We start from the raw sequence: 15,039 nt of genomic DNA, 5'->3' as shown, positions 1-15,039 counted from the left end.
AATTAGGTAGATGTAGCAGCTCAGCTCTTCACTGGAACCTGAACAGAAGCACAGGGGCCAGGAGAGTGGCACTGTGGTGTCTAGTCAGTTTCCAAGCTTCCTGGGGGTGAAGCTGACGAGAAGCCACAGGGCGGCTTCCCTTTCTTTCCCCACCTCTAATGAGAGCTGTTTACTGATCTGGCTTTGGGGACTGTAGCTCAGCCCCTTGAAATCCAATTCTCATCCAACTTCGAAAGCAGGTAGAGGAGAGCAACTCAAGAAACCATAAAACCAAATGAACCACTGTTTTTGCATTCTGTGCCCATCCCTAGTTCTAACTCCATGGCACTGCAAAGAATTGTTATTCCACATGACCAACTATTGGTAAGTTACTAAACAGTACAAACAGCACAGAGTTTAGCAACAGAAATCCTGAAATCTGGAGTCAGGTCTGCTGAATTCCTGAAAATGTACACTCCTAAAATTCCTGAAAATACACAATGAAGTAAGATGGAAAATGGGTGGTGGGCAAGAGATACAGGAACAAAAAGTGGAACTTAGTATCACTATGTTGTTGGCACTGTCATTTCCACCATCTTATCACACAAGGGCAAGTAAGTGTTATCATCTCCCCAACGCTGTTAGTTACATCTGACATGCCAAAAGTATCTCCTAAAGAGAAAGGAAATTCTAGATGCTTACTAAACACTTCTGTCAATACCATCTCCAAGTGAAGGAAAGGTCTTCTGGTAGGAGACTCTACCCTAAATAAAGATTGTTTTTTGTCTGTTCTTTGCCTTCATTAGTAGTTCCTCAGGAGTAAAACAAATGTGAATTATTGATTTAACATTTCCACAATGTGCACCCCAATTACCAAATAATAACAACATTGGACTAAATTTCTATTTTCACGCTTACTACTGGAATTAAAAGCAAAATGCTAACATTTCAGTAATGCATTCTGACTGGTCATGGTTAACTGAGTGCTTTGAAAAAGCAGAAAGGTGGGACACAAGTTTACTATAGGTCAATATTTTAATTTTGTTCTCTACAACAACCATTTTAGAACATGTAGTAGCTCTCATAACAACACTCTTAAGGTTTACTTTAAGCCCAGCCTCTCAGAACCGCCCATTCCGCACCAAACATGCTTTATATCCTCACTTACTGTTGCTGGATTTGAGATCCCGGTGGATAATAGGAACAACTGCTTCATCATGCAAATATTTCATGCCTCCAGCAATCTGGACAGCCCAGTTCACCAGTATGTCTGGTGGGATTCTTTTACCAGACAGTGCTCTATTTAGGGACCCTCCACGGGCAAATTCCATGATTAAGCAAAGATCAGGCTCCTTTAAACATACACCTTTAAGGGCAATGATGTTGGGATGTTTGAGCATCGCAAAGAGTTTAGCTTCCTGACGAACATTTTCAATAGTTTCACTGATGTCTTCATCTGGATCGTAGCGAGCTGCCTTAACTGCAACTTCCTCTCCAAGCCAAACTGCACGATAGACCTTCCCAAAGCCTCCTATACCAATTACTTCTTCCAGAACAAGCTCTGAGAAGTCGATCTCCAACACTAGAAAGAGAAAAATGGGGGGAAAGTAAATGCCATAACAAGGTAATTTCCTTTTTCTATTTAGAAATGGCATCATTCCTCTCCAAAAATTAGCTCCCACTCACACAGCACAACTTTATGGTGAAGCTCATTCTGATGGCCTCTTTGATTTCAGAACTCCAAAATAAAAACATACATGAATGTACTGTTTTATGCAATTTTCTTGCAAACAATGACTACCATAGTGATTACAAAACAGCTATATAACATATTCAGAAATACTGACAAAGACAAAAAAAGATGCTTTATACTGTCACAATTTTCTTTTACATCTCAATTCTTTGCTTGGCATAAACATGCGCTTATTTCAACCAGTATTAATAACTGGGCTAGTACCCCAGATTAACAATACTTCACAAGTATGCCTATACACAAAGTTTCAATAATGGTTTAAAAACCCCACCCAACACAGTTATCTTTACCAAACTACTCATCTCAACACACCATTCAAGTGGTTCTATAAGTCACATTAGTAGTTTATCAGGCTACAAAGCATAGCCAATAAGGAACCTGATCTGCATGTCTTACAAATGGGTGATTAATGATTAATAAAGCTCATTCAGTCCATCCACTCAAGAGCTACCCCAACCTCACTTAAAAGTATATACAAAGCACAATTCTACTGAAGTTAAAGGAAAGGAACCAAACTGAAACTTTAAGCTGATAAACAGGAAACTGTGCTGGTATCCAGAAATACTTTGGCAGCTTAAGGACAATGGTATAATAATTTCCTCAAAAAGCTTATATAATGGAGAAGTGGAAGTTGAAAATGCACCAAAATCTAAAAACCAGAAGATCTACACTATAATATCTGCAGTCCCCACCAATGAGAACATAAATATGCTCACATATACACAATTTCTGTATCTTTAGTTATTACTTTGACAAAATCATTCAAGAATTGAAAAGTTTAATAGTCACTGCTTAGGAAATTTCTCTTTCATAATTTCAGTAATTTCAATAAGAAGTTATATTAGATTGCTGCAGCAAACACAAAAGTAATATAGCACTTTAAAGACTAACAGATTTAATGTACCACAAACGTCTTCTTTTTTGGTCTAGAAGGAAACTACGGTTCTGAAATAAAGGGTGCTGAATGGATAGCTCCTTTAATGATATCTTCCTTCTGAAAATCAGGAGAGCAGTTAAACAGTAGTTCTTCTCTTGGTTCAAGCTTTAGAGCTGTTACGAATCAATTCGTTTAGTATACTGAAGAGGTATTTAGGAACAGTTATATAACTTATTTAGGAAGAGGAAAAAGAAGAGGAAGAACAAGAAGAGGAAGAACAAGAAGAGGAAGACAAAGAGGAGGAGGAAGAGGAAGAAGAAGAGGAGGAAGAGAAAGAAGAGGAAGAGGAAAAAAGAAGAGGAAGATGAGGAAAAGAAGGAGAAAGAGGAAGAGAAAGAGGAGGAGGAAGAGGAAGAGGGAGAGGAAAAAGAGGAAGAAAAAGAGGAGAAGGAAGAAGAGGAAGAACAAGAAGAGGAAGAGGAAGAACAAGAAGAGGAAGAGGAGGAAGAAGAGGAAGAAGAAAAGGAGGAGGAAGACGAAGAAGAAGAAGAAGAGGAAGAGGAAAAAAGAAGAGGAAGAAGAAGAAAAGGAAGAGAAGGAGAAAGAGGAAGAGGAAGAAGAGGAAGAAAAAGAGGAAGAAGAGGAGGAAGAAGAGGAAGAAGAAGAGGAAGAAGAAGAGGAAGAAGAGGAAGAAGAAGAAGAGGAGGACGATGAAGAATACATTTTATTTATATCCCACCCTCCCCTGCCGAAGCAGGCTCAGGGCGGCTCACAACATATAAATTTCAATTTACAGTAAAACATCAGTACAATTAGATAGATAATTCATTAAATAAAAATCATCATATTTAAAACCATCATTTACAATTAAAATTAACATTTGTGGTGCTACATCTCAGATGTTTTCTTCAGTAAGTTTGGCGGCTGGATATATCTACAGCAGATCTGTCTTAGGTCTATATTTAGGTGAAGGCCATTTTAAAAAGAGTAGTCTTGCAGGCCCTATGGAATTGATCAAGACTCCGCAGGGCCCGCACTTCATCCGGAAGTTGATTCCACCAGTGTGGAGCTATGATCGAAAAGGCCCATTCTTGTGTGCTTTTCAACTTGGCCTCCTTCGACCCAGGGACTGTCAACCAGTTCTTCCCCCTGATCTCAGTACTCTCTGGGGCTCATATGGGGAGAGACAGTCCCTATGGTAGGCAGGCCCTCGACCATATAGGGCTTTAAAGGTAATGACCAGCACTTTGTAACAAACCTGGTATACAACTGGCAGCCAGTGCAGCTCGCGCAGCCCCGGCTGTATGTGCTCCCACTTTGGGAGCCCTAATAGCAGCCTAGCCGCCGCATTCTGCACCAGCTGCAGCTTCCGGGTTCGGCACAAAGGCAGCCCCATGTAGAGGGCATTACAGTAATCCAGTCTCAAGGTGACCGTTGCATGGATCACTGTTACTAAGTCATGACGCTCCAGGAAGGGGGCCAGCTGCCTCGCCTAAGGTGGAAAAATGCGGATTTGGCAGTGGCCGCTATCTGGGCCTCCATTGACAATGAAGGCTCTAGTAGAACCCCCAAGCTTTTGACCCTGTGCACCGCTTTCAGTAACACACCGTCAAAGACTGGGAGGGGAATTCTTCTTCCTAGAGCGCCACGACCCAAGCAAAGGACCTCCGTCTTCGTTGGATTCAGCTTCAACCTACTCAGCCTGAGCCAACCTGCCATGGCTTGCAATGCTAGGTCCAGATGTTTTGGGATGCAGTCAAGCTGGCCATCCATTAGTAGATAGAGCTGGGTGTCATCTGCATATTGGTGACACCCAAGCCCAGACCTCCGGGCAATCTGGGCAAGGGGGAGCATGTAGATGTTAAATAACATCAAAGAGAGGACTGCTCCTTGCGGCACTCCACAATCTAGTGAGTGCCTCTGGGACAGTTCTCCCCCAATTGCCACCCTTTGTCCCCATCCATCAAGGAAGGAGGAAAGCCACTGTAAGGCCGACCCCGATCCCTGCGTCAGCAAGCCAGCGGGTCAGTAACTGATGGTCGACTGTGTCGAACACAGCCGACAGATCTAACAACATCAGCACCGCCACGCCACCTCGATCCAGATGCCACTGGAGATCATCTACCAAAGCGACCAGCACTGTTTCCGTCCCATGACCTGGGCGGAAGCCGGACTGGTGAGGATCTAAGATGAAAGCGTCATCCAGAAAACCCTACAACTGTAACGCTACTGCCCTCTTGATAATTTTACCCCAAAATGGTAAATTTGAGACCGGTCGATAGTTAGCCAATTCGGTCGGATCTGCTGTAATCTTTTTCAAGAGAAGGAGGACCATAGCCTCTTTGAGAGGTGTTGGAAAATGCCCCTCTGAGAGTGATCTATTTACGATGTCCCATATAGGGCATCTAAGTTCCCTCTGGCAAGATTTAATTAGCCAAGAGGGGCATGGGTCCAGATCACAAGTTGTTGGGCGCACAGTAGAGAGGATTCCGTCAACTTCCCCCAGGCTAAGTGTGTCAAAGCGATTCAGAAATGAACCAGAAGACAGGCACCCAGCCTTGAGTTCTTGCACTGTATCCAATGTGGCAGGAAGGTCATGGTGAAGCGACGTGATTTTATCTGCAAAATTTTTTGCAAAAGCCTCACAGCCAATCTCTAATTCTCTAACATTTGGTCTGCCTTGAGGCAGTGTTGTGAGGTTCCCAGTTATCCTAAATAATTGTGCCGGGCATGAATTTGCAGATGCAATCTTAGCCGCAAAGTAATCCTTCTTTGTGGCTTTGACTGCCATCTCGTAAGACCTCATAAACATTCTATAAGATGTTCTTGTCGCTTTGTCACGAGTATGCCGCCACTGCCTCCCTAGCCGTCTGAGCCCTTGCTTCAGCTGTCGTAGCTCCAGGATGTACCACAGAGCCAGCTTAACATGAGGGTGCAGAGAATGTCGGGGTGCGATCTTATTGATGGCCCTGGATAATCGGCCATGCCAAGGCTCAACCAGGTCATCAAGGGAATCGCCAGGAGCCCAGGGATCCCGCAAAGCCATTTGGAACCACTCAGGGTCCATCAGACTCCGCGGGCGAGCCAAAATAGGCTCTCCGTCCATACAGGGTTGGGACGGCGCATTCACACGAGCCTTGAGGGCAAAATGGTCCGACCATGGCACCGCCTCAGCGGTGTAAACAATAAATGAATGAATGCAAGAGCATGAATAGAACAAGTATAAGTAGTAAATGTTCTACAAGTCTTCAATGTATTTACATTTTAATAGCATACAGCTTAATCTGCGTAACACCTGTCATGATCTGTGCAGGATTGGGAGACAAAGCCTAGAGAGGCCTAGGTACCAGTGTGGGAGTAGAAAGACACAGCCTACAATCCCCACAATGCTTGGCGCCCACTGTAACCAATCAGTGTCCAGGGATTGTATGAGGAGATTGATACTTAACTTTGTGGGCTGTGGAACTGTGTTCTTTTCTCTCACAGAGTCACACTGAGAGGACAGTCTGTGGCTGAAAGAAGGATTCCTCACTCAGAGGCAGAATGAGTAACAGGCAGTCGGCCTGGTAAAGAAGGCTGTGGGCCGTGAAGACTAACAGGCTAAGGGAAGTATAGGCAGCCACGTTAGAGTTTATTTTTATTTACCTTTATAGGCTGTTATATATATATTAAGAACCCTGTCTTGTTTTAAATGCCCATTCCTGTATGAATAAACCTTTATCTTTTTAATGTTCTTTGCCTGGTCCTCACTCCTGTGTTTTCTTGGCTAAAAGGGGCATTTTTGGTTGGGCTTGGGATGGTACTTTGGGCCTTCCCAAGGAACCATAAATCCAGAGTGGGGGCAGAGTAAGACAGCAACCCACAGGGTTCATGACAACACCCTATTACCTACCACTTGGTCTTTCAGAGAGCTAATCCTCTACAAGTTCAAGGCACTACTGAAGCACTATAATAGTATTTAATAAGGTGTAAGACTTATGAATTCTAAACTTACTATTCTGAGGACCAACATTTTGCAGACTTGATCTTAAGGCACAGAACCCAATCATACACTAGGAGAGCCAGTTTGATGTAGTGGTTAAGTGTGCGGACTCTTATCTGGGAGAACCGGGTTTGATTCCCCACTCCTCCACTTACAGCTGCTGGAATGGCCTTGGGTCAGCCATAGCTCCGGCAGAGGTTGTCCTTGAAAGGGCAGCTGCTGTGAGAGCCCTCTCAGCCCTACCCACCTCACAGGGTGTCTGTTGTGGGGGAGGAAGGTAAAGGAGATTGTGAGCCGCTCTGAGACTCTTTGGAGTGGAGGGCGGGATATAAATCCAATATCATCATCTTCTTCTAATTTAGTCAGAAGAAAAACAGAAGAGTGACTTATCAAGACTTCTGAAATCAAACTTGCTTGAATCTATACCAAGTTTAATTTACAAACAATTTTAGAAAAGTCAAGCTTACAAAGGCCAATCCTATGCGTATTTATTCCTAAGTGTGGTATTTGCTCACTACTTTCCCTTGCTTATTTGAGTGTCACTTCATAATGGAAAACTGCACAATTCCTAGCTACCTCCCCAAGTCCTGCATTCTTGACTACATGCTGCAACATCAACCATGTCAACACTCCACCATTAACCATCTTTCACCACTAATATGGAACCAAAGGGGGGAAAGAGATAATGCACCACTAGGTGGTCACTGCCAGTTGGAGTCCAACATGCAAGCAAAGAAGAATAGGACTGAAGACATAGGGAAAGGGAGCACAGAGGGTCATCTACAAGTAAACAATATTCAAGGCAACAAAAGATCTTCATGGCTAACACAGCATACAAGTTAACACTGAAATCTAAAGTCAGTGGCTTAATTTTTTTTACTGCACTAGCATACTGTAAGAATTCTTAAATGGAATGGGTTTGCATCTTTTAAATTTCCTTGGGGCTTTCCTCCGTTAGGGGCTCTTCAGCAAAGTTGGAAGTATACCTCGCATCCTTACTGAAGCTAAACAAGTGTCGGTTAGGTAAGGCCTTCTGTGTGAGACCCTTGAAGTTCCTTGATGTCAAAAGGTAAGGTTTCTGTCAAAATGTTACGCTTTAGAGATCCAGCATGGTGCAATGGTTAGCACAAGACTAGGATCTGCAGGACCCAGATGTGAATCCCCATTCCAGAAGCTTGCTGGGGGACCTTGGACCAATCACTTTATCTCAATCTAATTGACCCTCACAGCCTAGTTGTGTGGGAAAATGGAGAACAAAGGAATGATATATGCTGCTATGATTCCCCACTGGGAGAAAAGCAGTAAATAAATCAGCTTAATTGCATGACCCCTCACAATGCATAAGGGTGAGATGTAAAGGGGAATGGCAAGATTCAACTTCACTTAGCTTTTATGCCATGTTTTAATCTTTTTAATCCAAGTAATAACTTTTTATTATCCTCATTGCTTGCACAATGGTTACAGGTGTGATGAACCATACTAACAACCAACTATAAACACAAGGTAGAGATCTCAAAAAAATATCCAAAGCAGTTCAGTCTGGAATACAAACTCAAGTCAAAATATGTATTCTCAGATTTGATAAGCATAGGAAATACTGACAGCTGCACAGCCACTGCTCATAGTGACTAAAAACAAAAAGGTAGAAGATAGTGGGGGGATTTTTTTTTGTGATTAAAAAAAAAATGGGAAATACTGGGACATTTAGCAGAGCCCTGATAAAAAGCTTCATATTTTTTTTCCTCTGTTAGGTTTTTCACACTCATAATGTATAACATGCAAAAGTTCTCACATTTCATTCAGTCCTAAGATACAGCATAAAGCTGCACAGTTTTAGAAAGAGAAGTGAAAGCCATACTAAGCAATAGAGAAAAACAAATAACCAGGAGTAGATGGGATATAAATAGAGCTATTCCAAGCCACAGAAACGGAGTCCATCAAAAGCTTACCAAGATTGTGGCAACAAACATGGAAAACACAACAATGGCCCAAAGACTGGAAACACTTGATCTACATTCTAATATCAAAAGAGGATCCATCAGAAACTGCAGCAACTGTTGGATCATCACATTAATTTCTCATAAAAGAAAAACAATGCTCAAAATCATAACACAAAGACTTTTACCATATATGGAATGAGAAATACCAGATGGTCAAGATGGACTCAGAAAAGGAAGAGGCACTAGAGATAATATTGCAAATTTATGTTTGTTACTGGAGACTAGACAAAGCTTTTGACTGTCTGGATCCTGAAAAACTATGGTTGGTTTTAAAATAAATGGGTGCACCACAGCATCTGATTGTTTTGATGTACAACCTGTACACCAGACAAGAGGCTACTGTTAGGATAGAATATGGAGAAACAGAATGGTTTTCAATTTGCAAGACTAGACAAGGGTGTATTTTATCCCTCTCTCTTCAATCTACATGCAAAACTTATCATAAGGTGTGACAGACATTATATGGTTAATGCTTTACCTGGTCTGAAAACCCTGAGTGACAGGGTTTTTAGTCAGTCCCTCAAATCCCAAGATTGGGTTAGCATATCAGCAAGTATCTATAAACATTTAAACAACTGAGTGGGAGAGACGGGGGGGGGGGGGAAGCGGGGGTTGCTAACCAAGAAGATAAAGAGGTCCTGGGGGAATCATCATATAAGGATAGTTGGATTAATTGTAAATGAAAGTGGAGTGAAAACTCATAGAAAGAACATTAACATTTGAAATACGCAGATGACACCAAATACGGGCAGAAAACACGTGAAGACTTGAAACTACTGCTGCTGAAAATTAAAGCAGAAAGTGCCAAAGCAGGATTACAGCTGAACATTAAGACAACAAAAGAAATGACTACTGGGGAATTATACAACTCAAAGGCTGACAATGAAGAAATGGAAATTGTTCAAGATTTTTTTTCCTTTGCTCCAACCAAAAAGAAGACTGTAACCAATATATCGGAAGGAGGTGAGGAGACCAGGAAGGGCAGTCATGAAGAAGACAGAAAAGATTAAGTGTAAGGATGTGTTGCAGGTGACCAAGATCAAGTTAACTCATGACATAGTACTCTTCATTACTATATATAGGTGTGGAAGTTGGACAGTGAGAAAAGCTGACAGATAGAAAGCTGATTCCTTCACAATCACATTTCAAATGAGAGTTACAGTTACTGTGGACCACCAAAAAAGACAATAAGTGGATTCTAGATCAAATCAAGATTGAACTCTCTAGAAGCTAAAACAACTAAACTGAGGCTATCATACTTTGGTCACATTATGAGAAGACAGTAGTCACTGGAAAAGACAATAATGCTAGGAGAAGTTGAAGATCCAATATGAAATCAACTGACTCAATAAAGGAAGTCACAGCCCTCTGTATGCAAAACCTGACCAAGGCTGTTAATGACAGTATTTTATTGAGAATATTAATTCACAGGGTTGTCATAAGACAGAAACAACTCGATTGCACTTAACACACACAAAAGGTTCAGCATTAACAAGTCTGAGGACTTTCTCAAATTTTGCAAAGGAAAAAATGTGGAAATTTTGGGAAACAGTGGGGAAAAAACTTATGAACTCTTAAAGGTGCCACTAGATTCAAACTTTGTTCTGCTGCTTCAGACCAACACAGATACCCACCTGAACTGAATCTAGCCCAGAAGAGCTGAACTCATTTGTTACAGGGGCTGGATCAGACATAAAAGTTACTTCACTGGTCCAGTCCATGGGTGCTATAAAACGCAATGCCAGGCTCCAGAGAAATAAACTTCATAAATGATGCAGGCAATTCCAATTAATGATATTTTTACTCAAAATACAAACAACAGCAATTGAACACAATTGATTTACTGGGGAACCCGCAAAAGCTCCAATAAATTTAACCGTATGCTAGACTAGCTTTTTCACCAAGAGATACCATAAAAGGGGGATATCTTACATTTCCATACAAATTTGGTATATATAGCACTTTTAGCAGATGAGTCATCTTCGCTAGTAAATAAGGCAGTTTTTAGCACCCTCCCCATACACCTAGCCTCAGCAGCCGAGCATGACTACGATCCTTCTCTCACTCTTTGTTCTCTCTCTTCCTGTCCCTTCCTCTGAAGACCTCAAAGAGGCACACTGGACCACTGTTCCCTCTAAGTTGAGTTAGTTTGAGCTAGCTCAGATTTTTAGCCTCCAGCTCACACAATTTTGTCTTAGCTCAGGAAGGATGACTCCAGAGCACAATAATTTATGCAGTAGCTCAAAACGTTAATGCCAGTAGCTCACAACTTTAATATCAGTAGCTCACAAAGTAGAATTTTTGCTCCCAAGACTCTGCAGCTTAGAGGGAACATTACACTGGAACCATTCCCATCAACAATAACCCTGTGAGGTGGTCCAGGCTGAGCAACCATCCATGGGTGACCTAGACAACAGGGCCCTGGGTTCAGGAGGAGAAGAGTTCTGAACCTGGAACTCTCAGATCCCCCCCCCCCCCCCCACTGTCAGTTCTCATCCCTCCTGCATTTCCCACAGAAATGGCAAGGCTGAAGGGAAGGCAAGATGGAAAAGATGTTTCCGGAACCTCTGAGGAGGGGTGCTTTTTGTTTTCCTGCGATCCCTTTCCCTTCATGGGCTGAGAATTGATGGGGAAGAGTAGGGAGGCTGTTGTCCCCCACCCTCCGATACCCACTGTGCCTTCAACCTCTATGGCTGTTCAGATGTACAGCAGCAACAATCTCAACCAGTTCAATTTTTACCACAAGTGAGCATTAAACTGTATTAAAATATGAAGAAATAGGTGCTTATACCATCGTGTAAAACTGCATAAGCATTTCTGTGACTTCCTCCTTTAATAGCTACTAGCTCTTTAAGACAGAACAAAGACAGCTTCATATGCAGTTTAGCAACCAAGTAATTGTTATTAGTTAACTGGGCTTCTTAGCACTGTTAAGAAAATCCATTCACCTGGCACTAAGGATGATGACAGGATAAAATACAGCTTTTTTGGGGAGGGGGGGTTGCTGCTTCCTCTGGAATAAGGTACATCTCAAAACCAAAAAAGCAATAGCCGATAATTGTACCAGCTGCCTCCTCTAGTCCTCTCTGCCTTCACTTTTCTATGTTCCCTTCCAAGAGGCAGAGGAACAAGAAAATTTCCACAAGCAGCTGGTCAGATGTTCGCTCTGCAAGGCTCCAGCCTTAGTACAATTCTAAGAGCAAAGACCATATCTGGATTGCATTGTGAGAGCTCCTGAACAGAAATCACAACTTTTCAGAGTTAACAGTTCCATCCCATGTAGAGCTACTCTGGTCTACATCAATTAATTTTAATGTATTTAGATCAGAATTGCTCTGCGATTGCATAATAAACTACCAACTGGGTGACCTCTTATATGCCGCATCACAAGCGAACATATTGACAATAAAATACTATAATACTCATGATACAAAGCACTTCATACAGGCCTGTAACAAGCAACCTATCTCTTTAATTATGCAAAGCACTAGTATGAAAAAGAACAAGAAAATGTACTTAAAGTGCTATTCATGTGACTGTTCAGTTTCAGTACAATGCTGAATATTCAAGACAAAATTTGATCTCTTTATATATAAACATATAAATACACTTTAAAATAATATAACTGGGAATGTTTGAGCTTGTTATGTTAAACACCTGTGAACTATGAGCCCTTTAATACATTTACATCAATATTTGTGATGACATTCTAGATATTCTCCCAGGAAAGAAAACTCTCAAGTTTCCCGACAGTGCCATTCTGTCCCAGCTCAATCTGTCTAACAGTAGCAACAATATGGAATAACAGCCTTAAACCAAGAAACTCGGAAGTGTAGGCAGAACATGCCCTTATTCACACATCTCAACTAGTGTGCACTATGACTTAAGTGTCCAGAAGGCAAAACAAGACTGGAAGCGGGGGGGGGGGGGGGGGAGGTCTACAAGCTTCTGAAAGTTAAGGACATACCACGTACACAACTGATACATCAACAACTTTGAGCATTCATAATAAGCAGTAATATATTACTATTATTGAATTTATGCATTTCACAGCTCCAGCAAAATAAAATGCCCTTGATCAAATGTTTCTAAAAGGTTGCAAGAAAAACAGAAGGGGGGTACTCAAATATCAAAGCACTGCCTTATAGTCTCCAACTGAAAATAAAGAATGCAGGCTGGACATAAGAGGGGAGCTCAAAAGGGCAAATGAGCAACTGTCACAATATGCTGCACCTCGCTAGTTTGCTCCACGGGACTCAAATACATGGCGACTGGTTTCCCGGTTATAGCAAAGAGAACTTTAGTGTAGGCTGTAGGAGATGGATACCTCAACAACTCAGTCTGCGCAGCTTTCAGTGCTGTATTCTGACACCAGACAGATATAATGAAAGTGCCTTTAGAACATCTTTCCTCTGACTCGAAACTTGGTATTGATTTATAACAAATCCCGAGGAGAAAATATAGAAAGCAGCTTACAACTCCTTCCTAGAAACGGCTCTTGTTGGGGATCAAGGTTATAAAGAACAGAAAAAGCAACGGCACGAAATACGGCCAAGCCCCCAAAGCCACACCCCTTCCTCCCAAAGCATCGGATTGCCCTCTGAAACACAGGGGCGAGCCGAGCCTTTGCTGCCTCGCTATCCGGGGAGAAGAACGGCTACGTGGACGTCAAGTACATCCGCAGTCAAGGAAGTCATTTAAGCCCTATTAACAAGCATGGCACCTATATACACGAGACAGTTTAGCCACCTGCACCGTCTTGCCAAACTCTCTGGTTTGAACCACGCATCGGGTAAAGTATGATAAGACGGTCATCTGAATGGACACCCCCCCCCTTCCCCGCACGCCGGAAACACTGGCTCTAGTCTAGAGCATTCTGGTGTCCAACAGGAGGAGGAGGCTATTGGATTCGTATCTAGGCTATCACGGCTACTCGCTCTGGTATAAGGGAATCTGTCTAAGAACTCTTGATGGCACGATTTCCTCTGCGTGGTGGCGTCTCCTTCCCCCTTCGCTCTTACACTGTATGGCCGGAGGCTGCTGCGCGTAGTGGGGCTGGAGCTCCGGAGCGCCCCCTTGGCGGAGGCGGCGGCGGCAGCAACTGCTGCTCCTGCTCACGTAGTTGCTGGGGAAAATGCCGACGCGCTGGTCGATTTGGCCGGTCCACCAGCCTTCGTCGCCAGACACCTGCGAGTCCTGCGAGAGTACTTGCACCACGTCGCCCGGGCGCAGGCTAAGCTCGTCCTCGCCGCACGCCTCGTACTCGAACACGGCTGTCCAGAGGCTGTCCCCCTCACTGGCGCCTGTCCTTTCCCAACCCGGGCTGACCCTCCGCGCCGCCGCCGCACCCCCCTCCTCTTCCTCTTCGCCCTCGGCCAGCAGCGGAGGGCGAGGGCGACGCGGGCTGCGCTCTGCGAAAGGCTCCATAGAGGAGGCGGAGGGAGCGGTTCCTCCATAAGGGGGGAGGCGCTGCCCGCAAAGGGAGCCGCCTAATGTTCATGCGGCCGCAGTTACCGGCCGCAGGTACGACCCCGAGGGGATGAAAAAGCCGAGAACGGAGAGGCGCCACAGCGCAGCACGAAGCAGCGCTCCACCGCAGCCCCGCTCCGTCCCGCTCTGCCGCCTCCACCAGAGGACAGAGCCCCAACGGCGCATCCTTCCTGAGCCACCTGACTGACCGGCGAGCTCTGGCGAGGGGGAGGGAAGCAGGCATCACGAGCCCCGCCTCCTCGCTCTAATCTTCATTGCCGTTCGCTGCTTCGACAGTCTTTCAAGCTCCTCCCTTACCTGATTGAAGATCCTCGGCCACCACCCACTCCTCGCACAATCTCCGCCCAACTCTCGCTCAGTTGTCTTACACGTTGTCCGAGCCGTCCTTCCCATTGGGTAATTCCGACTAACAATGGTTCTGTATTGGCTAGCGTTCTCCGTCAGTTCAAGAGTTTATACTATCTATATCTACAGGCCTGTTTTGCATTGCTTCGCTAATCAAGATAGAACTTTCATTGGGCCGTGAGTGAATGGGCGTAACTCAGCGGAGAGTGAAGACTGCGCTCGCTTTATTCAGATTGGCGCATAGCCCAGAAGAAAGGACGCTTCTTTGTTTATCTTTGGTTGTCTTACGGGGCCGATGCTGTCCTATGCTTTTTCTGACTGCCCCGTATGCACCTGTCGGGAAAAGCAGAAAAGTCCCATTTTCCGGATATGGGAGGAGAAGCGGATCCTCTTTAGGGACCAGGGTATCTGAGAAGTATTATATATGTATAACCTCTGGCAACTACACGCATCTGTTAAAGCTCTTATCATCCCTTTTTCCGAAGGTCATATATACCTGTAAGAAACACAGAAGAAGGTTTGAATTTGCATGTCAGGTCTCTGACGTGTGAAGAACACAAAGGTAGTCTTCGATTTGGTTTTGCCTTGTTTCTGAATCAATTGATCAGCAGAA

The 15,039-nt window shown here is 43.7% G+C and overlaps 1 protein-coding gene across 3 annotated transcripts in view; it reads right to left on the bottom strand.

Moving 5' to 3' along the window:
- The window catches only part of MAP3K9 (mitogen-activated protein kinase kinase kinase 9), an 81,545-nt gene extending 67,092 nt beyond the window's left edge, over positions 1 to 14,453 (bottom strand). Inside the window, exons 1-2 of one of the 3 annotated variants that reach the window (XM_060262091.1) lie at positions 14,379 to 14,453; positions 1,148 to 1,561 (exon numbers count right to left, since the gene is read on the bottom strand). In XM_060262091.1, coding sequence (XP_060118074.1) covers positions 1,148 to 1,379 — 232 coding nt within the window. In that variant the 5' untranslated portion in view covers positions 1,380 to 1,561; positions 14,379 to 14,453. Of the gene's footprint in view, positions 1 to 1,147; positions 1,562 to 13,612; positions 14,306 to 14,378 lie in introns of those variants that run through there. The other 2 variants (XM_060262089.1, XM_060262090.1) reach the window with 2 other exon arrangements.
- Positions 14,454 to 15,039: the final 586 nt, after the last annotated feature.

The sequence above is a fragment of the Heteronotia binoei genome, chromosome 21 (assembly GCF_032191835.1).
Source record: "Heteronotia binoei isolate CCM8104 ecotype False Entrance Well chromosome 21, APGP_CSIRO_Hbin_v1, whole genome shotgun sequence".
In the NCBI taxonomy this organism is placed as follows: domain Eukaryota; kingdom Metazoa; phylum Chordata; class Lepidosauria; order Squamata; family Gekkonidae; genus Heteronotia; species Heteronotia binoei.
Note: the sequence above shows the minus strand (reverse complement) of the source record. Positions and strands in the feature narration are given on the sequence as shown.